The sequence below is a fragment of the Photinus pyralis genome, unplaced genomic scaffold (genome assembly GCF_008802855.1).
Source record: "Photinus pyralis isolate 1611_PpyrPB1 unplaced genomic scaffold, Ppyr1.3 Ppyr1.4_unclustered_Scaffold5100, whole genome shotgun sequence".
Classification (NCBI taxonomy): domain Eukaryota; kingdom Metazoa; phylum Arthropoda; class Insecta; order Coleoptera; family Lampyridae; genus Photinus; species Photinus pyralis.
The window spans coordinates 802-25721 of record NW_022171712.1 but is presented as its reverse complement, the minus strand read 5'-3'; the positions used below and the strand labels follow the sequence as shown (position 1 = coordinate 25721).

Here is a 24920-nt window from a genome sequence, read left to right as displayed (position 1 = left end):
TTTTTTTCTGCGTCCACGCATAGATGGTCCATTCTGTGTTCCAAACTTAAAGGAAATCCTGTTGTGAAAAGTCTTTCTGCAACAAGATGGGCTGCTAGAGCGGATGCGTGTAGCAGTTTGCACAGAAATTATGATGCAATTTACGATTCGTTAACTGCAATATAGCTGGTGATAATTCTGAAAAGCCTATCACTCGTTCTGAAGCTGAAGGTCTTATTACTCGTTTAGAACAATTTGAAAATGCTGTGCTAACTGTTATGTGGTTGACACTGATGGAAAGGTTTTATGCAGTGCAGACTAAGGTGCAGTCTGCAAATATGTGTTTAAATGAAATCGTCGACCTGTATGACTCATTGTCAAAATTTGTACCCTCTTTGCGAGAGCAGGGGATGTTTGAGCATTTTGAGAACGAAGCGTTAAAAATATCAGTGACCTCTGATGGGGAATATGACGCATGTAAGAAAAGGAAAAAAAGAAGAAAGCTACAAAGTGACGAATCGAGAGAAGGAGATATAGAATTGAATGGAAGGGAAAAGTTTAAGGTTGAAACGTACTTAACAATACTACACAAAATCGACTCCGAGTTAACAAGGCGTTCTGCCTCCTACAAGGAAACATGGGAGAAGTTCAAAATATTGGAATGTGTTTATAAAAAGGAAACTCGGGAGTGTGACCTTCTAAAATACGCGAAGAACCTTATAAGCGTTTATCGAAACGATTTAGAAGACTCCTTTGTGCAGGAGTGCCTACATTTTCATTCATATGTCAAAGAAAGGGCACATTCATTTGTAAAATCTTCAAAAAATGGCGAAACACTGTGTTTCTGTTTATGTGAACAAGGAATCACAGAAAATACAGCTCACAGCGAAGAAAATATTATTATACAAATTGCTAAATTGATAAGATCCGGTGACTTACAAAATGTGTTTCCCAATATGGATATTGCATTCCGAATTTATCTTTGTCTTTTTTCAACAAACTGCTCAGCGGAGGGATCCTTTTCGGCAATGAAGCGGATAAAGAACTTTTTAAGATCAAAAATGTCTAATGGAAAATTCAATCATTTAGCCATTCTGTACATCGAAAGACAGCTAGTAAACGACTTAAATTTCGATGACATTATTTCTGACTTTTCTTCTTTAAAATGTCGACGTAAGAGACTTCAGCACTAACCACGGAGATTTAATATTGTGTTGTGTTTATAATTATATTGTTTTACTATTTCATTTATGTATATTAAAGTTTTTTTTGCATAATTACGTTATGGTCATTATTATATATGTGCCCACTTAAAATAGGGGGGCGTTCACAGGTTATGCCCACAGCGGCAATTTGATTTAATCCGGCCCTGCTCACACCCGTCACTAATGATCATACTAAAATTTCACCATACCTGAAACCTTATTACAGCACTGGTGCTCACACTCCTAAAAGCAAGTACGCCACTGTATAAAATTCACGAACATTCTGCCCTACTAAGCACAAAGGGGGTAACTGCAATTTTTGGGGAAATTGAGAAATCGATGCCAAGTGACTCCTTGCGGTTTAATGTGCCTAATACTAAGGTATTATAGTTGTATCTTCGCCTGAATATTAACAAACATGCGTATTTCGTTAGCCGTAACTACCTTTTTTGCTTGAATTACTAAAGGCTTTGGGAGTAAGTACAGATTACTAGACAACTGCAGCCGTAACTACTGCAGATAAGGCGTTTTGCCTTAGCAAACGTCACATACTACATTTTTTGCTTTAGTAAAGTATCACTTGCCCCCATTATACTCTAGTAAGTGGACGTCATTTTTAACCTTAATAAACAGCTGCAGTAAATTAATAAGTGCATATCAGGCAGCGTCAGTGACTGTGTTTCTGAGTATTATTATTATAATTAATAATAAATTCACTTCGTTACATTTACATTGTTGGTTTAACTGATGGCTTCACGAGGTAAACATTTAGTGAGTTTGTGTATTGATCAACGAGAAAAGTTGAAAACGGCTACGGTGACAAGTACTTCAAAAGCTAATACCGCCTCCAACAACGCAAACCTTCATCAAGGCAACTCCAACGATCCTCGTAATGATTTTAATCTATCTGAAGCTAAAGATACGGAAACTGATCATTTATTAGGCGATAGTGATTTGTGTGTTTCTGCGCCTACCACCAGTGCAGCAGCAGTTATACCTGATGGCATATATATAATTAACGATAACGGATATTTGGATCCAGTTATTGACTATATTGAGACTGAAATAGATGTTGATGGTATTCAGATAGATGGTCTTCAGTTACCTTTCGATGAAATACGTACAATTAATCAACCTTGCATTTCTTCAGCTGAGGATAACCAAAATTTCAACAATGGTATGTATCAGTATTAATGTTAGTCCGAGTGTTAATCCAATTGAATTAGGAGCAGAAACTGAAGTTACATCAGATAATCCTACTGTAAATAAGGTTGTTCCTGAAACCCCTAGTGATCCAATACCGGAAGCTCAATTAGAAATTGATTGTGGACTTACCAAGACTGGAAACCCAAGAAAGAGAAAGAAATATTTGTTGTCGCGAACCGAAAGGAATACAATTAAGAAAAGAAAAGCAATGGAGGGGCACAATGTAAAACAATCATGTCCAGTTACCTGCAAAGTCAAATGCTCTTCAATTATAACTCCTGAACGACGAAAAGAGATTAATAAACAGTATTGGTGTCTTCCTACAACACAGGAAAAGAAAACATTTGTTCTGAGTTCCGTAAGCAAAAAGCCGGTAACCAGACGAACAACATGCAGTCCAAACTCAAGGCGTTCTTTTACCAATGAGTATTTTCTAAAAAATGCGGATGGTACCTCACTACGCGTGTGCAAGACGTTTTTCTTAGCTACATTAGGCTATGAAAAAAATAATGACAAAATCTTGCAGAGCCTTTCTAAGCAAACGACCAACATTTCATCCAGTCATGATAAAAGGAAAGGGCGCATTCCAGCAAACAAAGTTGATCATGAGGTTATTGTAAAACACATCGAATCTTTTGAACCCTCAATTTCTCACTACAGGCGTGAGCATGCGCCTAACCGTAGGTATTTACCAAGCGACTTAACCATTACAAAAATGCACGAAGATTTTGTAAAAAAGCATCAAAATTTTAAATGTTCTTATGATCTGTATAGAAGTGAGGTATCAAAGTTAAACATCTCGTTTGTGAAACTTGGTCATGAACAATGCGAACTATGTGAACATTTTAACCTACATGAGCACAACAAAGAAAACGTACAAATTGAGAACTGTGAAACTTGCAAAATCTACGATTCTCACATTAAGAATGCTGGTGCTGCAAGACAAGACTACAAGAATGACTCCGCTAAGGTATCAAATGAAGATGAAATTATTTACTCTGTCGATATGCAAAAAGTCATAATGCTACCAAGATGTGACATGTTCAAAAATGTCATTTTTACCACAAGGCTAACTGTATATAATGAATGTTTTGTTCCTGTTGGGACCAAATCGAAACGTCCAACGGTGGCATGTGTATGGCACGATGCAATTCGGGGAAGGAATAAAGAAGAGCTAATTAGCACTGCATACAAATTTTTTTTAACTGAAGGACGTGATGTTAAAACCATAATTCTGTGGATGGACAATTGTTCCTCGCAGAACAAAAACTGGGCATTTCTTACACATCTTGTTTTTTGTGTCAACTCAACTGAAATATCTGCTGATACAATCCACATAAAATACTTTGAAACAGGACACAGTTTTATGTCGGCGGATTCGTTTCACCATAGGGTAGAAAAATCATTACAACAATTCAAGAAAGTGTATGACTTCGAGGATTTTAAAAAATGTGTTCAAAGTGCCTCTTCAAAAGTTGCAGTAGCTGAGATGAAACCAAGCGACTTTTTTCAATGGGTAGACTGCAGCATTAAAAGAACTACCAAAAAGAAAAATAATACGACACCTAATACAAAGAAAAAACACTCATCTGTTGAATGTTCTGATGCAAAGGAACCTTTGCCTTATTTAAAGGAAATGAATCAAATAAAGGCGATCAGGGGTAAAATGAATCTGTATTATAAAAGTTCTTTTAATGAGAATGACGATTGGAAAGAACTTCATTTTCTTAATGCTACAACTTTAAAAAAAGGTTTGAAGGTCCCACCAGCACACGAAATGCCGATAGGAATTTCACATAAAAGAAAAACCTCCATTTTGAAAGAACTAGTTCATGGGAAAAAAGCTATTATACCAGAAAACCGGTTTCCGTTTTGGGAAAATCTACCAGAGAGGCCAGGTGACAACTAGTTAGTGCACTAAGTAGGACTATCGATTACAGATGGGAAGTTTTGTTATTCTACTCGCACGTTTAATTAGGCTATCATGCTGTAACCTTATCTCTAGCTTAGTATTTGGGTGTGTTTCGTATGTTTTAATAAATTAGTTTTTTTTAGTACTACCATGGTATTTCATTTTATTTTAGTGATGTACGATCTTAATCATTTTGCTTCATTTCCTAATTATTTGTATTATTTTTATACATTTACAAATCGTTATATATGAGTCAATTTTGACCTCCCTTAAAAATAGCTCCCTACTTTGTCTATTATAGACTATTCCCTCTATTTCGGACAATAAAATACTCAGGAAACTTGGTTACATGTGTATTTACTAAACCAATTCAACCGTAAGTACGCAGATACTACTTAGCAATTCTAGTTTTTTGTACTTACGCTAAATGATCTTAGTATTCCAACATTGGTTTAATTTTTTGGTCAGTTGTAAATGCAGTTATAATTATAAATGAAGGTTTATAGTTACAAAACGTTGGTTTCAAATAGGCGAAACAATTTTTAATTGAATAACTATGATTTGATATATTAAGCCTATACAAAAGCAAAAATGGATAACATACAACTTTAGACCTCCATTTCTCAAGTTTACCTCTGTTGTAGATACCCCCTCTGTGCTTAGCAGGGCAGTGTAGTAATGACAAAAACGTGGTCTACTTAGTTTTCATACATAATTATAATTACAGGTAAAGTTGAGCACAAGGTGTAGTAGTAGTAGTTAATAATAAGTAGTAGGGGAAAATAGTGCTAGCATTGTGATAATCCACCCTGATGGTTAGGCAACACACATTTACATCCGAAACAAAAATATAATATGCTCTGTATATAACCAACGACCGTTTTGCGCAGATGCCGAATACTAGGGGATTTTGGTAACGAAGCTAGGGGAGAATGGAGAGAAGATGGCGACGAGGCCGACAGAAGACACACGCTTTCCCGGTTTTTTTTTTATTATTCTTGATTATTTTTGGTGGTGGTGTTTTGAAGATGTATTTACAGGTAGTAACCATTTTATTCTTTCTTGTACTAGATATTTAATCATTGAATTTCTTGCCACAATGTGATATTTACATTTTGCTGATTTTGCATAAACTACGATATCTGAATCATGGCGTACTCCATGCCTTTGTTTCGTGTACCGTTAGATGAATCATGTTTGTGTCATATTGTACAGATGATTATGCCATTATTTTGTTTAATTAAGTAATTTACTTCTGTTATTCATGAGGAGTTGATTATCGGTGTGATGTTGCTCTGTTCGATTGACCCGTAACTATTCCGTGAGGGAAGTACCTAATACAGTTTGATTGTTCGCTGTATCTGTTACTTTCTTATTCGTGGCGCATTAGCTATACGACGGGGGGCTCTTTTATTTGATGTTTCGATGTTTGTGTGTGCGAGTGGGTCATTCTGTCTCCGTGGAGTAGGTACCTAATGCAGTTAGATCTTTCGCTGTATCTGTTGCCTACTCGTCTCGTGCGGATTGTAGTTCTTAACATCTTAGCAATACGAGTGGGGGCCCTCTCATTTACATTTCCTCTATTTAAAATATGTTCTGTTTGAGCGATAATCGATTTTCACATGAATACTTGCTATTGACCAATGGCATTCTCACATGTACTTTTCGTGGTAAATTAAATTATGTTAACTGAAGGATGGAGTAGAGCCACACCATTTACATGTTTCCTATGTACATGCAATTTGTTTATTTGATGAGTTGTATTATCTCAATTGATCGTACAGGTATTTTGATGTGTTTTTGTACTGAATTGATTTATCATGTTTTCCACTGCATTTATGATGTCTTGTGAATTTTGATTTTATGAACTTGTTTAATTGCATTTGATTTGATTATCTGATTTTTATCATACCATTTGAGATGTTTTATTTATGTGTATTTTCTCTTGCATTTTATTGCTGTAGGTGATTTATTTCATGTATTTGTGTGGCCTGTGCCAGGGTTTTAGTCCCGTAGAAGGTTTCCCTGGCATGGTCTTGTGTGTGCGTTAATATATTTATTTGATCTTGTCATTTCTTACGCACACAAGTTCTGTCTTTTATTTAATTCCCTTCCCGATTATGTCTCACGTCCCAACACATAAAAGAACCGATTACACAACGTAGGAGTCCATTTGTGCCACCCATATCGAACCGACTGTCATCCAAATTCAAAAGTGCCGCGAGACTACCATCGTTTCGACTTGAAAGGTAGGTGGCTCTGCTTGTAGTTTTTGTCAGAGTTGCCAACCGTAAGTATAGGGTAAGTCAACGTTTTCCGTGTCGGCTTGATAGACCCCCCTAGGAACATTACACATGTAAGATTAGAATGTAGGTAGGATAGGAGTATTGTAGAAGTAGCGAATAAAACTCGACTGGTCAGAGAAAGTGTGTTTCCTTCGGACTCCAGGTGAGAATCCGAACAGGAAGGATAAATCCCCTAACATTACATGGCGACCATGACAGGACCCAGGGCAGGATTTCGGCAAGAATCAGCACCGCCCCAGTATAGCAACTAGGTGAAGTGTCGTGATCAAGGTGATAATGATAAATTTAGTGAAGTGTGGAGTAAATATTAGGGAGTTTGATGGAAAGTACACTTAGTAACTTAAACGACAATATCAGAACTTTTAGAGACAATTTAAAAAAGGACAATGCAGCACGACGCCAAAATGCGGCGCTGACGGAACGTAAGTTAAAAGAATTGCATAAATTTAGGCAAAATTATGAATCTATAGTAAAGGACGTGCATATTGCTGTAAATTTACTACCAAAGCTAACGGACGATATCGAATCTATTTATCAATTAATCGAAGGTATAGAGTTGTACGAAGCAGGTTTAAACGCAGAACGTGCAACGTCGTGAAAGAATTCGTTTGCGACAAACTTACACCACAATAGAACTTCGAATTGCAGATCTAAAGAAATATTTTATTCCAAAACAAACGTCAGGGGTTCTCACCAATAGGCCTCGATGTCAGATTTAACGTTAGCGTTTGATGTCAGAAGAGTTACGTTCAATTGGTAATCAAAATAATAATGTACATGTACTCGCTCGCGCTCATTCTCGATTGAACTTGAGTGATGTCTGGGATAAGGATACCGCATCAGCTTAGATTTGGTGGGACCGCTTGAAACGGATGTCAGTGGAAATAAATACATTTTAACAATACAGTGCGATCTTACCAAGTACGTAGAGGCATACCCGTTAAAAAGCAAAGATAGTTCAACATTAGCCACAGCTTTTGTAAATAACTTCGTTTTGAGATACGGAGTGCCTAATATGGTTGTGGCAGACAGGGGAACCGAATTTTTTGGCCGAAATTTTTAAGGATACTTGTAAATTATTACAGATTAAGCAGCTAAAGCTTATAGTACCAGCGGTATACCAAAAGATACTGCATTATCTTATACCAAGGTGCCACTTGATACAGCTGTTCCTTAGAGCCATTTAGACGATTTGGCCCGAAGAACACTTGACATTTTCCGTGTGGGTAGATTTTAGAGGGGGTGGGGGTGATTTATTGTAACATTTTTTTAAAAACTAAATATGGCCTAGAGACGAGATCTGGATGTCGATTTCGTATGATTTTAACCCGAGGAATTCAATGGTAGCGCCAAAAATGTAATCCGGATACAGGAAGTCCGTGAAAAGCCGCCATTTTTAGAAAATGACAGACTTTTGATCGAATTATATTTCTAAGGCACATCGGGCCGTGTAAGGTGTCTAGAGTTATGTTTTTGGGGTCAGGGAATTCATTTATGATAACAAAAATAACCTACTGGCATCGGAACTGCATGAGAGGCTTCCCTACTGCACTTTTTGAGGACGTCGAACGCGGTGAAACCCAAGATATTCCAATGTTTTAATACCTATATAAATTTGTAATATTTTATTTAATAAAAATACACATTAACAAAACATAAAATATATTAAAACATGGAGTAAAAAATTTATAAGCCTATGAAGGATCACCAAGTACATCGCTGACCTCCTCTGAGATTGCGTTATCGCACCACTGAAAGGGAATTTCACATACCGGGTGAATATTTTAAAACCGAACGTAGGAAATTAACATGCGAAAAACGTTTTTTGCGGATCGTTTCTCCCCATGTTAAGGGTTTGTAATGACACCAATCAAAAGAAGATTTTTTTCTCATCCAATGATATACGAATTAACTTATTTTCAGGTATATTTCTCATTGATTTTATCAAAAATTCGGCAATAAATCCAATTAGCAAAATCATGTTAAGCCATGGAGATTTCCTAACGAATTGAAATAGGTTTTCACATTCACGGAAAACAAATATCGCGTACTAGAGTAAATATTTCCGCTGTAAACGTTGTTTATTATAAATACTTTTTCCTCAGTGAACCGCATTTTACAAAAAAATTAATGCCAGGTGTCATAAATTGATATTGAATTCGACGTTTGAATCTGCTTTTTGTCTTAGTCATGGCTAAACATGATTTTGGTAAGTGGATTTCTCGAGTTTTTGATAATAGAGTGAGAAATACACCTGAAAATGAACTAATTCGTATATCAGACGAGGAAAAAAATCTTCTTTCGATTGGTGTCATGATCAACCCTCTAAGTTAACATGGGGAGCAACTATCTACAAAAACCCCTTTTCCCAAGTTAATTCCCTATGTTCGTTTTGGGAATATTCACCCGGTATAAATATTCAAGGTTCGGTAGTAAATTAGGTATATCCGAAGGTATACAATATTCTTACCCTTTGTTTGAGCAATCTCACATACCTTTTTGGCATGCAGGGGAACATGGCAATCCGTGTCGCCGGCAGTTGCACCGAAGGGTCTCGCAGCCACACCTGTCCAGAGCACGGGCTGCCTTCCATACTTGTGGCAGCTTGGACCACAGAACCTTCCAGCCTTTGGCTTCAAGAGTCCATCCCCATCCTTCTGGGCTTGTAGAGCTTCTCATCACCTGGTTTGCACATCCCCAGATATGGCCAGCGACATACGCCGCCCTCCTTATGTGCTCCTTCACCTTTTGCTGCGGCGACACGGATTACCATGTTCCCCTGCATGCCAAAAATGTATGGGAGATTGCTCAAACAAAGGGTAAGAATATTGTATACTTTCGATATAATTTACTACCGAACCTTTAATATTTATATGTAAAATTCCCTTTCAGTGGTGATAACGCAATCTCAGAGGTCAGCGATGTACTTGGTGATTCTTCAACGGCTTATACATTTTTTGCCCCATGTTTTAATATATCTTATGTTTTGTCAATGTGTATTTTTATTAAATAAAATAATATAAGTTTATATATTAAAACTTTGGAATATCTTGGGTTTCACCGCGTGCGACGTCTTCAAAAAATGCAGTAGGGAAGCCTAAAACTTTGGAATATCTTGGGTTTCACCGCGTGCGACGTCGCAGTAGGGAAGCATGCAGTTCCGAGTAGGTTATATTTGTTATCATAAATGAATTCCCTGACCCCAAAAACATAAGTCTAGACACCTTACACGACCCGGTGTGCCTTAAAAATATAATTCGATCAAAAGTCTGTCATTTTCTAAAAATGGCGGCTTTTCACGGACTTCCGGTATCCGGATTACATTTCTGGCGCTACCATTGGATTCCTCGGGTTAAAATCATACGGAATCGACACCCAGATCTCGTCTCTAGGCCATATTTAGTTTTTAAAAAAATGTTACAATAAAAATCACCCCCAACCTCTCTAAAATCTACCCACACGGAAAATGTCAAGTGTTCTTCGGGTCAAATCGTTTAAATGGCTCTAAGGAACAAGTGTACCAAGTGGCACCTTGGTATAAAAAAATGCAGTATCTTTCAAGAATTTCCGTTATACCGCTAGTACTATTATCATCATGAGACGCTAGGTACGCTCGGTACCTTTTTGGTGTTTTGCTTATTATAACACAACGGTCCACACAGAGTCAACGTATACACCTTTTGAGTTAGTTTTTGGACGAATTGCGAAATTACCTTCCCTTCGCCTGACGGTAAACTATGGTAAACGAGTGTTTTATGCTATTTTTCTACTGCACTCCTTTTACACCCTTTTATGCTTATTTTAAATAGGAAAATGTCTTATTTGGGAATTTTCATTTTTTGAAGTTGGCATTACTTGTTACAAACAAATTTTGAACTTCAAAATTGAATTTGAAGTAAAAAGTGTTGCAGGGCGAATTGAATAATTTTCCTCTCAAAATGAGCGACGAAGGATTTGAAATCAATCTTACTCCGCCAGAGGTACGAGAATTAGCAAAAAATGCAGAAGTAAATTTATTACCAGATAAATCCCGCAAAGTTTACGAACAGAGGTACTATAAAGTGTTGCAAGACTGGTGCACAGAACAGAAAGTACAAACAATTTCTGAAAATGTTTACGTAACTTACTAGAAATACCAGGATGTTCACGTACCAGCCCTATCCTTGGTAAGGATAACACACAATTTAGTGCAAATCAGGCCAAGGAGATTCGAAGAGAAATTACAGGAGGTAACAATTTCGTCGCAACAAATATTCCAGATGTTAACGTTAGGCCCAAACGCATTGAACAGTTGCCATAAATGTGTATAATAATTGTAGATTTGATAGTAAAAATTAAAATTATGTTTCTTTCACATGTACCGTTAACCTTATTTTGACGTTTGTCATTTTGTAGGTAGGCATTTAGCGCGCGAAAGTGTTTACCTAATGTTATTAATCAGTAAGTACCAATTTCGAAGCGCAAAACAGCCCTACTTCATTTCCATTTAATTTGTTTTATTTCGATACGCGTTTGCGTGTCGAAATAGGTTCATTTCGAACGTAAAGTAGAAAAAAATATTTATTTTTAAATTCAATGTACTTCCTCTGTTCCGTTATCATCATATTAACAAATTCTTGGACATCTCGTGGTATTAAAACTAAAATTTCTTTAGATCCTTTCCAATGGTGTGGATTTTTTTGTAAAATTTGGCCAAGAGTAGTTCTGTTTTGCTTAATAAGCGCACCAGTTCATCTTCTCTTTCTATACTGGATTGTTGTGTCATATCTGTATGTTGTATAAATTGGATGTCTCCTACACGTTTTCTGTTATGGGCCAAGATTAATAAGAAGGTGACTTCTGTAAGAGCAGTATATTCCGCAACGTTGGTATCTGTACTTCCGTTTTTAATAATAGCGGATAAAATAAAATGAATTCAACGTTTGCATTACGCCCTTCCGTATTTGGTAAAAAATGTTTAAATATCTTCTACTACATGATCTCTACACGATATATATATATATATAATATATATATAATATATATATATATACGTTTTGAATATGTTCTGGTGGGACATGAAACATCGAATGATACGTTTCAAACATGTTTTATAAAAACGTTTAATGTCCGCCCTCAGAAACGTTCCACTTCAAACGTTTGTATGGAGCGTTTCTGAAACATTATGAGCACGTCCATCCACTGTTTTGAATATTGTTTTAGGAACTAAGAGCCGTTTACATTACACGAAATTCAGTTCTAAATTATGAACTAAATTTAAGTACAAAGTTTTAGTCAAGTATCATACTGCCAAAAATGTTGAACTAAAATTTTGTGCAAAATTTATACAACTTGTTCTATTTTTCTCCCAAAATCTGCGCGTAAATCGGCGCAGCAGTAGTAGAATGATTGTGTTTATTGTCGTACGGTTTATTTATATATGAATTGCGTATTCCTAACCTAAAACTACTGAAGTAAGTTAACGACCGCATGTGAATTTTTATGAATTTATTATCATATATAATGTCGTGGGTACAAAATTATGTGACGCTTCTTATTGAAGAGTACGAAAAAAATCCCTGTTTATACATAATCAAATCTAAGGACTACAAAAATCGACACATGCGAACAAAAGCTTTAGAATCGATTCTTAGTTTATTAAAACCAATGATGCCAGAGATTACTGTTGCTGAAATTCAAAAGAAATGGAATGCCCTAAAAACTAATTTCATGAATGAGCACAAAAAGGTTTTGGCATCGAAAAGAAGTGGAAGCGGAGACGATGATGTAAGTAACCATTTGTTTTAGTTAGATTGCTATAATTGTTATAATTATCAGGTGTATGTACCAAAGCTATGGTATTATAAGAAATTGTTGTTTATATTAAATGCTGGCACCGAACCTAGACCGTCCGTTGACAGTGTTTTGGAAATCGATACATTAGAACATGATGGTACTCAAGAAAGTTTATATGTAGATGAGGTAATTGCATTTATAAAATTGCATCGGCTAAACTAATTGTATGCGTATATACATTTTAGAACATGGATGAGAGTGAAGCATATTCAGAAACGTATTATTTAGAGGAAACACCTGAAGGCGATACCTTTATGGTTTCTGAAAGAGAAAACCAAGTTTATTGTGGTTCTCAATTGACTCCATCTGCCAGAACACCAGGTTCCATAGAAAAAAAGCCAAGAGGCAAAAGAAATCGCGCTGCACTTGATGACTCCGATAAGAAAATATTACAATCAGCAAGTGACGCTGTTACACAGATTACACAAGCACTAACACAACATTCTACTAACTATGATCAAGGAAAAAATGAGTCGGATAGCTTTGGGGAATACATTGCCAAAAAATTAAAATTGATTAAAAATAAAACTCTCCGAGGTGCAGCTGAGTTAGATGTGATCAAAATTTTAAATTCATACATCAGGACGATTAATATTTTTTATTTAGTTACCTATATACTTGGTTTTTCTTAATGTTAAAAAGACATATTTAATCAAATTGGAGAAACTAGTTTTATTCAAATACAAAAATACATAAGAAAACTGTTTTACATGTTACAATTCTTTATTGCAGCTTCTTGCCATTCCACAATACCGCAAGGGGAATTAAAATATTCAGAGTATTCTTTCCGAACATCTCTAGCAAAATTAGCTGATCTGTTAGCCCGATTAACTGCTTCCAAATTATGCAAAAAATTACTGCTATCATTTTTCCCTTCTGTATATCTACATCCATTTTCTGCACATAGAAAATTGTGGAGTATGACGCATGCTAAAGTAATTTTTTCCACCTTTTCAGCTGTCAAAGGTATAGGATTTAATAAAACCCTAAAGCGGTTCGCTAGGATACCAAAGCTACTCTCTACAATTCTACGAGCTCTACTGAGTCTATAATTGAAAATACGAGACTGATGATCTAAACCCCTCTGGGGATATGGTTTCATTAAATTGGGCATTAGAGGAAAAGCATCGTTTGCAATGAAAACATATGGAATCTTCTTTTGGCGTCCTGGGAGAGCATTTGGTTCAGGAAAATTTAACATATTATGCTTTAAGGCACGGCATAATTTACTTTGCTGAAAAACTCCCCCATCACTGATTCGTCCATTAACTCCCACATTGACATAAATGAATTTATATTTGGCATCGGCTACAGCTAACAGTACAATGCTGTTTGTCCCTTTATAATTGTAGTAGTATGACCCATCTGAAAGTGGTGCTCTAAATGTAATGTGGCGTCCATCCAAAGCACCTAAACATTGTGGAAATTGCCATAATTCTTCAAATTCTTTTGCAACAATTTCCCACTCTCTTACTGTAGATGGAGTCTGCAAAGTTTAATTTCGTCATTTGATTTATGTGTGTTAAATGTCTCACCTTTAGATACAAGGGTTTTAAATGTTTAATAATTGCATCCAATACAAGGGGAATAAATTTGGATATTGTACTTTCATGAATTCGGCTACTGTACATTAATGAGCGGAAACTTTCTCCGGTGGCTAAAAATCTTAATGTAACTTGCAACCTACAGATTATCCAATAATTTTAATAGGAAATACAATTTTGCTACTGACTTGTCTCTAGCAGGTATAGCATCTCGTAAAATAGTATCTTGCGTTTTGATGTCATCATTTATTAATGTAAGTAAATATTCCGTTTGTTTCTCACACAAACGTAAAAAGTTGTTGTATGCACTGGCGTCTTCACTTTTTAGTTCACAATTTAGCAATGACAGAATTCCTTTACCCTCTTCACGCCGACGTAACCAATTTCTACACCACATTTTTCGTACTCTCGTTTTATACGTTGCTTTCTTTTTTATCACAAAGTAAATTGCCATAAGATTAACAATTGCACAACCGAGGAGAGCTGTTTCAATATTTTTATTCTCCATTTTTGTAAGTTTCTAAAAGGCTAGTAGCTACTCACTGCGCAGATTCATTCAAATATTTAAAGAAATTTTTTAAGACAAGTGTCAAACACTATTGTACAAACAATTTGTGCCAAATTTATGTTCTAAATTTTGTGAAGTATGACACTCTCCTAAAACTTTGTGCTTAAATTTAGTTCATAATTTAGATCTGAATTTCGTGTAATGTAAAACGGCTCTAATTGGAACGATTCATAACTTTGAAGAATTATTTATGGAGTGTTTTTGAAACATTTTAAAGAACCCGTTTTTGATCCTACGTGGAAAATCTTGAAAAACCGTTTTGGGAAACTTATTCAAACGTATATTAACCTTCTAAAAACCGTTCTTGTAATGCATTCGAAACACAAAGTGGTTTGTGACACAAACAAGAATTAAATAATTAATTTATTTGTAGTTTATTAAGAACACATAGCTACATAACCCAAAACATAGTATAATATTTATTGTGTGGTGGCCGGGGTAGTAACTTTGCCCTGTTGAACTGGTTCCAGACCGTTCTCTTTCAGGCACGCATAAAAGGAAATGAAAGTGTTTAGGGAGGTTTTCGAGGAAACTTTCTACGAAACGATCTCCCAGCCACCTTCAACAGGAAGAAAATGTAGTGCCACAACCTTCCGACGTCGCTCCTTCCTCCTGGTTCGAGCCCTCTACACCTCGAGAGTCAGGCAGGACGTCGCTGGCAAGGTTACAGCAGAAGAACCTGTTTCAGGCAACGCTACCATGAGGCTCAAGAAAAAAACCAGGAGGTTGGAGGAGGAAGTAGCCAGCAGCACGCCTCAGTGGACGACGTCTGGGGAGAAGAAGTGGGCTTACATAAAAAAAATGTCATCAATTTTTTAAATAAAAAATATTTTGTAAAGAATTACATGTAGCTTTTAGAAAAATAAATGTAAGTGAATAGACGGTTAATTTTTTCCTGCGCGAAAGACTTGTGCGCGGGAAATCGCACGCGAAAGATTGTCCATGTAAAGGCAAAACTGTCGCTAGGGAAAGAACGGAGGAAAACGTGCGGGCTTTCCGCCTCAATTTCACGCGCGCCGATTTGTTCATGTAAATGCAAAACTGTCGCTGGGGAAAGAAGGAAGGATTACGTTGCGGACTTGCGCCGCGCGCCTCGGTTGTTTTGGCTGTGTTGCAGTTTTGTTCTTGTCGGTACAACTGTACTCAACTCAATTGAGTACAGTTGCTCAAATACGTCAATTCAATCCATTCATATTTAAGTAACAAAGTACATGCTGCTTTAATCGCCCAAAACATTTATTTATTTTATTAATCTTCTCAAACCAACAGTACTAATTCCATATTAAGGTTTGAGGACATATATGCAAATATAGCCATATAGGGCCGATCCTAACTCAACTCCATGTAAAATCCCATAAGGTGATTTTCTAGTGTCGTCAAGGTCATATACCTCTCCCCCTGGCGGCGACTTTAAAAACTAGAGCTCTCAAAGGTTAACGATCTTAATTGCGCCTTGTTGTAAACTAAACAAAGGTCAACGATTTACCTCGAGGGAGGGGATGCCTTACGAGGGCGTGGTTAACTTGCGGGAATATAAAGTGATCTGTTAGGGTTGTTAGGCTTAATTAATAGACAGCAAGATGACAAAAACTATTAGAGCAGTCGTGATAAAATCAAAGGGATCGCAAAAGAAGAGACTTGAGGAGTTATTAATAAATTTAAAGAAATTAAAGTGGGATATTGAACTGCTTCAATGCCAACGTAGAATGAAGAAGTTAAATTTAAAATGAGTGATGTGGTGGAAGAAATTTCGTCTATGGAGTTCTCGGGCTGGAAGACCTTCTGTATAGAATTTTTTCATGGAGACTAAGAAGCTATAATTAAATAAGTTTACCAAATAATTACTCGCTAAACAAAAATTTGTTACAATTTTTGTAAACATGCATCCAATAAACTTTGTTTGAATGCACCTAATTTACTTATACTAGTCCAAATCCAAACCACCTACAAAGTGAATAGCAAAAAGATTAAGTAGTTTTATCATGTAGGAGTAAAAGAGTTCCGGTTAAAGTATTTAATGGGAAAGTTATTCATAATAGTTAATGGGTATCATACGTAAAATACATAAAAAAATGGCACATCTTATCTTCGCGAAGAACGTGTTCTCAATCTTCACTTCACCTTTATATTGAGAATATTAAGAGTACACTATTTTTATTATCGAGGTACGTTTCGAAACGTATCCCTAGTAGAAGTAGTATTTGAATATAAGTAATTTTTATAACTTAGGGGAACTTAATTGTTTCAAGAGTGGAGCGCACAATACAAAATGAAGTAGTTTTATCGTCTGGGAGTAAATGTTTTACGGTATTTAATGGGAAAGTTATTCATAATAGTTAATGGGTGGATAATTTTGGAGCCTTTTAGAATTTAGGTGAAGGAAAAAACTGTTCCTACATTCTATGGAATTAAGAAATTTCAATCGAGCGCATTAGTTGTGCATGTCTTTGACCTATTATCATATTATGTACTACGTAAAAATAGACGTTTTATCTCCGCGGAGAACTTATTCTCAATCTTCATTTCACCTTTATATTGAGAATATTAGAGTACCTACATTAAAGTTACATTTTTAAAACGTATCACTCCTACAAGTAGTATTTAAATATAAGTAATTTTAATGAACTTAATGGTACATTTATTCAAAAGAGTGGTACTTTAAGGTAGAGCACAAATGTTAACAATATTTTGTTTAAAACCTAACAAAAATTGCTCCGATACCTAATGTATATTTAGCGGGATTTACTGCGATGCTTTTCGATACAGCGGAAGCGATGATCCTACATTACCAGCGTCGGCTTTTCATGAGAAAATGTTACTACTGCATCTCGTTAATATCCGCGGAGTCTCCCTGAATTAGCAGCACCTATAGTAGGAATGATGGTTGGCGCGGGCGACCGCGGTTTTGCGTGCGCTATTAAGTGTATGCATCGGGTACCGTATTAGAGAATGCATTAACTGCATCCATACAGACCCGCCGTGTCCCCCAGCTAGCCATTCTCCTATACTTAAGCAAGATCGTGGGAGTAAGCGTTATGCAAACTTCTTTTCTATGCGATCACTAATAAATCTACGTATTTATGCACTGCTAAAATCGAACTATTTACGCTCATACTTAAAACGCAAACGAATTATACTTAAATTGCTCGTTTTACCATTCTCGTTGGCAAACGAATTATATCATTATAGGTTGCTCGTTTTATTCCCTTTAAATAAAAAATTAACCGTCTGTTCAACTACATTTATTTCTCTAAAAGCTATACCTGCAAATTACATTATTTTTCTAAAAGCTAATTACCTATTTACACATTTATTTTAAAAAATTAACAAATTTTTCAATATATGCTACTTCTTCCTCCAGACGTCGTTCGTTGAGGCGTGCTGCCGCAACTTCCTCCTCCAACCTCCTGGTTTTCTCTTGCGCCTCGAGATAACGTTGTCTAAATATCGGCGCCTTCTGTTCCAACCAGGCCAGCGACGCCCTGCCTAATTCTCGAGGCGTAGAGGGCTCGAACCAGGAGGGAGCGACGTCTGAAGGTTGTGGCACTCCTGATGTTGAAGGCGGCTGGGAGATTGTTTCATAAGCTTCTTCGAACACTTCCCTCAACACTTTCATATCCTTCTGTGCATGTCTGTAATAAAGAGAATAGGAATATTAGAACATTCTTTTCGCTAAAATTTCAAAGCAACACTTACTGAGGATGCAGACCTGTGGTGGTGGTACTCGTTTGTTGTTTCTCTTCTTCTATCGGCGGTGGCGGGGGTGGTGGGATGATTATATGCTGCAGTATTTGCGCTGTTGCCTCTGGGATACTGAAACAAACACACAAATATTAATGTTAGGTTAATTTTGATTACATTTTTTGCAACTTACTGTAATTGATAACTGGTAGATGTTGAGGGTAATATTGGAGCAGGAGGCGCTGCTGCAGCACTTGCATGATGTTGATAATGACTGCAAATATAAATTAAAAGTATTAGACGTTTTTTCGGTGCACTTTTAAAATAACTTACAGTATGTTATTGACACTGCTTGTTTTTAGGCCGTGCTCCAACGATGCGTCACTGAGCTTTGGTGTGGGTATTACTCTAAAAAAAAAAAGGGAAAAAATTAATTTCATGCTATTTTTTACATCATGAATTATTATTTACCTTTGGGGTGCATATACATGATGGATGTTACCATCCAAGTGGTCCAGCAACTCATCTAGAGTACTGTATGTACTATTGTTCCGTAGATGGGTAGTTGTAGTTCTATAAAAAAAAAATACGGTAATGTTATTATCATGTCTTGAACCTATTGGTAAGACAATTACACAAAAAAATCATATTTACCTCTCAGTTTGACCACCCTCGTCTTCGGTAACCAAATTGATGATGTCTTCCTGTTGTGCTGCAGTTTTGGATAAGTTGCTTTGCAGCATATCCTTTAGTGTGGGTAAATTGTCACTTGTTTTTTTTTGAACACTTTTTGTGGTGGAAAGTTTCACGCGTTTTGATGCCGGCATCGTAGCCATTCGTGAACTGTTTCATGTAAGGCATGGGGATGGGTATATACTCAGAAAATTTTGTTAACGTTAGCATAAACTCTCCCGGGACGTAGACTTTGCCCAGGCAGGTTGACTGTTAAAGGTCTAAACAAAAAAAACTGCAACTTACACCTGCCGATAAGAAAATTCTAAGTAACATTAGGATAAACTCTCACGCTATGTAAACTTTGCTCAGACAGGTTAAAAGTCAAAGAAACCCACACCTGCCGATAAGATTATTCCAAGTAATAGAAGAAAGTAGGTCATGCGCGTGCAACAACCTTTGCTTTGCACTTATAAAAGAGGATCTGTTTCTGTTCCGAGATTTACTTACGTATAGAGTATCTTTCGGATGGTGTCTCGGTTGTTACACCTAGGTGATCTAATCGCACAAGTGTTGGGTAACTGTGCTGCATTTCTAGGATTTACACAGATAAAAATTAAAACCCTTTGATCAGCATAGTAAGTATGGAATCTGTTTCGAGTATCAGCAGTGAGATCGTTAACCTAACTCGACATTCCGCAAAACTCTTAAAAAAGAAATCTGAAATTGTTAAACACATTTCAATCGCTAAAACCAACATCCGAATATTGCAAAGAGCTATTGTTAATCAAATTCATTTGAATAATCCGAATGAAAATTCTTCGAGACTCGAATAATTTGGCTCTCTTGAAAACCTATTTGGCCACGTTACAAGAGCGATTAAAGAATTTTTCCTCGAATAAAAGGGGTTGTGGGATCGATGTCAACAATAAAAATCGATCACGTAAACTAGCGTGGTACACATTAGACTCCTGCTTCAATGGTCGTTTAATTACTGGTGTTATTGCTAATTTTGATTATAAGGATCCCCTAATTTTTATAAATCATGCGTACGATTGTTTTTTACGCAAAATTAAGGTAGCTTTAACACGATCTATGTTAAAAGTAAACGTAATCTTAACTTGTAATTTTATTCATCCTCAAACTGGTATTATAGACTTGAAAACATTCCAGACCAAAAATGCGCCGATTGATGTCGGTACCAATCTTAAGGAATGGTACAGAGAAAACGTTTTCGATAAAATTCAAACAAAGTTAGAAACTTTTTCCGAAAAAAATTCAGGTTGGGCATTATCGGATATCGTAAATCTCAAAATCAATATTAATAGTTACGTACCCATTAGAGGTGGATTTTCAACATACGTTAAAGTTCCTCCTTTCATAGCCTAAAAGAGCAGTTATTAACGTAAAGAATAATGATCAGTTTTGTTTTCTGTGGTCAATAGTCGCCGCTTTGTACCCTGTTGATAAAAATGCTGATAGAGTAAATAATTATCCTCATTTTGATCAAGTATTAAAACGTGGATCGATTAAATTTCCTATTAAACTAACAGATATTAAAATATTTGAGGATTTAAATGACATTTCCATTAACTTATATTGCGTAGATAAAAGAAATATATTTCCTTTTATGTTAAGTAGCAAAGTTGATAATAGAAAAACTGTCAATTTATTGGTGTTGGTTCCTAGCAAAAGCGCGAAAGTTCACAATTCGAGTAACAGCTACTACCATTTTGCATGGATTAAAAATATGTCAGCATTGTTATCTGCACAGCTGTCCCGCCGAGGACATAAAAAATTCTTCTGTAATATTTGCTTGAACCATTTTTTATCTAGTGATTTAGTAAAAAAGCATACGCTTAAATGTCACAAAGTCAATAAGTGTTCCATTCGATTGCCTAATGACTCTGAAAAGATTCTAAAATTTACACATTATTCTAACATGGAGAAAGTACCATTTACTATTTACGCGGACCTCGAGTGTATCTTGGAGAAATGTGATAAAGCCAATCTTCCAGATACCAATACCATACTTTACCAAAAGCATACTCCGTTTAGTATTGCCTTTTACCTTAAGTGTTCGTATGATGAATCACTTTCAAAATTTTTTTCATACCGAGGTCAGGATTGTATTCAATGGTTTATTAAACGCTTGCGTGAGATTGCCGATTGGGCAAATGAAATTGTGAATACTATTGTTCCCATGGAAGTTCTTAATCCTCTTCAGATGCAAAACTATTTGAACGCTATAGTGTGTCACATTTGCGAGAAACCTTTTACGGAAGATCAAATTAAAGTACGCGATCACCATCATATGACGGGGAGGTACAGGGGGGCGGCTCACCAGGCATGTAATTTGAACTTTAACCACTCCCACGTTATACCAGTCGTTTTCCATAACTTAAGCGGATACGATGCCCATTTTTTTATTCGAGAACTCGCTACCGGCTTTCCTGGCGGAATTAAACTCTTACCTTTAAACAAAGAAAAATATATCTCTTTTACGAAGCATGTGCAGAACACTAGCATAGATTTTCGATTTATCGATTCCTTTAGATTTATGAGTAGTAGTATAGATACCCTATCTTCGTATTTAGATAATGAGCAGAAAACTATTACTAGAGCGCATTGTCGTAATGCAAATGAATTCCATTTGTTAACTCGAAAGGGAGTGTTTCCATATGATTACGTTGATTCGTGGGAGAAATTAAATGAGGTGGCGTTACCATCTCGAGATGCATTTTTTAGTCAATTAAAAAATGAAGCTGTGAGCGAAGCGGACTATGAACATGCGAATAACATTTGGAGCACGTTCGAAATTAAAACCTTAGGTCAATATTCTGATCTCTATTTGATGACGGACGTTCTCCTTTTGGCAGATATCTTTGAAAATTTTAGGGATACTTGTTTGCGCACCTATCGCTTAGATCCGTTACATTATTACACCGCCCCGGGTTTGGCATTTGACGCAATGCTTAAAGTCACCGACGTTAAATTAGAGCTTTTAAGTGACATTGATCAAATGATGTTTATTGAAAGTGGTATAAGAGGAGGTGTAGCACAATGTTCAATGAGATACGCGAAGGCCAATAACCCGTACATGAAAGAGAAATATAATCCTAACCTCGAGACGGCTTATTTGATGTATTATGATATTAATAACCTTTATGGTGCCTCAATGTGTGAATTCTTGCCTTGTAGCGATTTTTCCTTTGTAGATGACATTCAAAATTTAGATATTCTAAACCATCCTGATGATTCAGACGTTGGTTATATTGTAGACTGTGATTTAGAGTATCCCTTGGAATGCCACAGATTACATTCTGATTTACCTTTGGCCCCAGAGCATCTAGTGCCAAATAACTCAAAATTAAAGAAACTAATGCTTACCTTGTACCCAAAGCACAACTACGTAGTTCATTATAGAAATTTAAAGATGTACGTACAACATGGATTAAAGTTGATAAAAATAAATAGAGTATTACGGTTTAAGCAATCACCGTGGTTGAAAAAGTATATTGAATTAAACACTCGCATGAGGCAACAAGCGAAAAATATGTTTGAAATAGAATTTTACAAATTAATGATTAATTGCGTCTATGGTAAACTTATGGAGAACGTGCGAAAATACAAAGATGTGAAACTATTAACTAAATGGGAGGGAAGGTATGGAGCCCGTGCGTATATAGCGAAGCCAAACTTTAGCAGTTGTACGATTTTTGATAAGGATATGGTTATAATAGAGATGGATAGGTTAGAGATATTTTTCAATAAACCAATATACGCGGGATTTGCCGTTTTAGATATATCGAAAACGTTTCTCTATGACTTTCATTATAACTACATTCTCAAAAAGTTTAAAGATAAAACAAAACTTCTATATACAGATACCGATAGCCTAATATACTATTTTACAGTTCCCAATATATACGAGAATATAAAAGATGATATACATCGATTTGATACCTCAAATTATGATATCAATAATGAATATGGGATTCCATTAGTCAATAAAAAAATCCCCGGTCTAATGAAAGATGAAAATCATGGGCACATTATGACCGAATTTGTAGGCCTTCGTGCTAAGATGTACGCTTATGAAGTAGAGGGAAAATTGACGAAAAAATCTAAAGGGTCTACATCGACTAGCATCAGAGAAATTACTCTAAATGATTACAAGAATGCTTTGTTTAACGTTCTAATTATAAAACGAAGTCAGCATCTTATTCGTTCGAAAAAACATACAGTATTTACGTTGAAGCAGGAGAAAGTAGTATTGAGTCCTCACGATGACAAACGTGTTATCTGTGCTAATAACATTGATACCCGTCCTTGGGGATTCAAATGTCATTGACAATGTCTCACAGCCCCTTTTTTACATTTCAGAATACATCCGCCACATCATGAACCATGAAAATTTGAAAATTCAGTTGGAGCATGAATTACATTACACTTCTGTTCCAGTTTATAAAAAATTTTTGAAACGAGCTCTTTTGGAAATTCCGTCCGTGCAAAATTATGCTTTAATTAATGAAATTTTACAGAACCTGGTCTTACCGGACGAATGTTTCAGTTGGTGTGCTACTTTTAGAAATATAAGTCCAGGCAGTATTAGATTACTTGTAGATAGGAAGCTTGAACTAGATAAGTTAGTTGAATCTGTTATAAGTTCACCAAAAATTAGTGGCAATCAAATAGTAGATAGCTTACCACTAAATATCAAAATCTATATGACCAATTTACTTAATTCAAAGGCTGTTCATAGAAATATTATTTATGTGATAAACGAAAGTATATGTGAATCTGCACAGTACGCTAATGTCAATGCTCTAGAAATTTTTATCGATATATGTATAGAGAAAAGTATCGAATGCAAATTTAACCCTTATGAAGATACTCGTCATAAACAAATTTACCGATGGATAATGGGAAATATACAAAAAGGAGAAGGTGATTCAAACGCAATTCTTGGCTGGACTTGTGGGCCAGATTCTGCAATCTGGCCATCCACCCAATTAATCGATTATAAGAAGACGTATGAGTTACTTTTAAAAATAATGAGTACAGATGATAGTGCTAGGAAAAAAAAACCTGTAAAAAAATATGTTGTATGGTAAATAAAAGACTAAATGTTTTTATTGACTTTTTTATTTTACAACCAATAAGCTCACAACACTATGTTATTCTTATCAATCCAAGATCTTTCGTCTAATCCCCACCATTTGACATACACTTTATCTTTCTTCCGTCGTAGTACCTTTTCTACCAAGTATACGTCGGAATATTTTGCCTTTTGGAGTTCCTGCTCGTAGAATCCTCCAAGTATAGGTTTCCCGTTCATGTCTTCCAACAAATATGTCACAGGATTGGTTATTTGTACTTTTACAATTTTGAATAGTTCACTGGACCAGTTGGATGTGTAGCCTTTAGCAAATATAGATTTAAACTTACTAATTCGAACTACATCGCCAACATTAAATCGATATCTTTTGTTGAAAAGCTTGATGTGGTTGTAGACATTCAGCTGCGTGTCGACCTTTACTTCGATCGGCTTCATCCCCGTTGTTCGATGTTTACGATTATTGTATTCATTTGTGATCAATTCGATTGCATCAATCCATACATACTTTCCACGGAGACTAAACTGTCTGTATAAATAATTTTTGATGGTTCTAATTGTTCTTTCGGCTATGGCAGCCTTTTTTGTACTGTACGTGGAGTAGTGATTAATGCGTTCTTGCGTCATCAATTTGGCGAATGATTTGTTATAGAATTCCTTCCCAGCATCGGTCTGTAGATTTTGTGGTCTACGCCTGGTAGTTTTGAAAATATCTTGCATGGCTTTTGTTAACTCCTCGCCCGTTTTGGTCTTCAATCCCCTTGTCCACAGATATTTTGAGAAACAATCGATAACTACCAGTATGTATTTGTAACCTTTATTCTGTTTAGCGTAAGGTATGAATTCGGCCAAATCTGCTTGCCAAAGATCATCATACCCTTTAATAACGGTAC

The 24920-nt window shown here is 36.1% G+C and overlaps 3 protein-coding genes and 1 long non-coding RNA gene across 5 annotated transcripts; 2 read left to right on the top strand and 2 right to left on the bottom strand.

Annotated features, from left to right (window-relative positions):
• The first annotated feature begins 1500 nt into the window (after positions 1-1500).
• On the top strand, positions 1501-4692 carry LOC116182386. Its single transcript, XM_031502920.1, has 2 exons — positions 1501-2361; positions 2411-4692. The coding sequence occupies exons 1-2, from the start codon at positions 1932-1934 to the stop codon at positions 4297-4299; spliced, it is 2319 nt and encodes a 772-aa protein (XP_031358780.1). The 5' UTR covers positions 1501-1931; the 3' UTR covers positions 4300-4692.
• Positions 4693-11899: 7207 nt separating this feature from the next.
• On the top strand, positions 11900-13282 carry LOC116182389. Of its 2 annotated transcripts, XM_031502924.1 has the most exons (4): positions 12035-12061; positions 12192-12374; positions 12426-12569; positions 12629-13282. In XM_031502924.1, exons 2-4 carry the CDS (start codon positions 12210-12212, stop codon positions 13073-13075), a joined length of 756 nt encoding a protein of 251 aa, XP_031358784.1. In that variant the 5' UTR covers positions 12035-12061; positions 12192-12209; the 3' UTR covers positions 13076-13282. The 2 variants fall into 2 exon arrangements, with proteins under 2 accessions (XP_031358783.1, XP_031358784.1); XM_031502923.1 differs by having other exon boundaries at positions 11900-12374.
• Positions 13283-13839: 557 nt separating this feature from the next.
• On the bottom strand, positions 13840-14256 carry LOC116182390. Its single transcript, XR_004147503.1, has 3 exons — positions 14176-14256; positions 13979-14126; positions 13840-13929 (listed from the first exon to the last, which is right to left on the bottom strand). It is a non-coding gene; the product is annotated as an uncharacterized LOC116182390 (long non-coding RNA).
• Positions 14257-17073: 2817 nt separating this feature from the next.
• LOC116182391 lies at positions 17074-21614 on the bottom strand. Its single transcript, XM_031502925.1, has 6 exons — positions 18891-21614; positions 18708-18809; positions 18570-18644; positions 18430-18510; positions 18252-18368; positions 17074-18187 (listed from the first exon to the last, which is right to left on the bottom strand). The coding sequence occupies exons 1-6, from the start codon at positions 19070-19072 to the stop codon at positions 17866-17868; spliced, it is 879 nt and encodes a 292-aa protein (XP_031358785.1). The 5' UTR covers positions 19073-21614; the 3' UTR covers positions 17074-17865.
• Positions 21615-24920: the final 3306 nt, after the last annotated feature.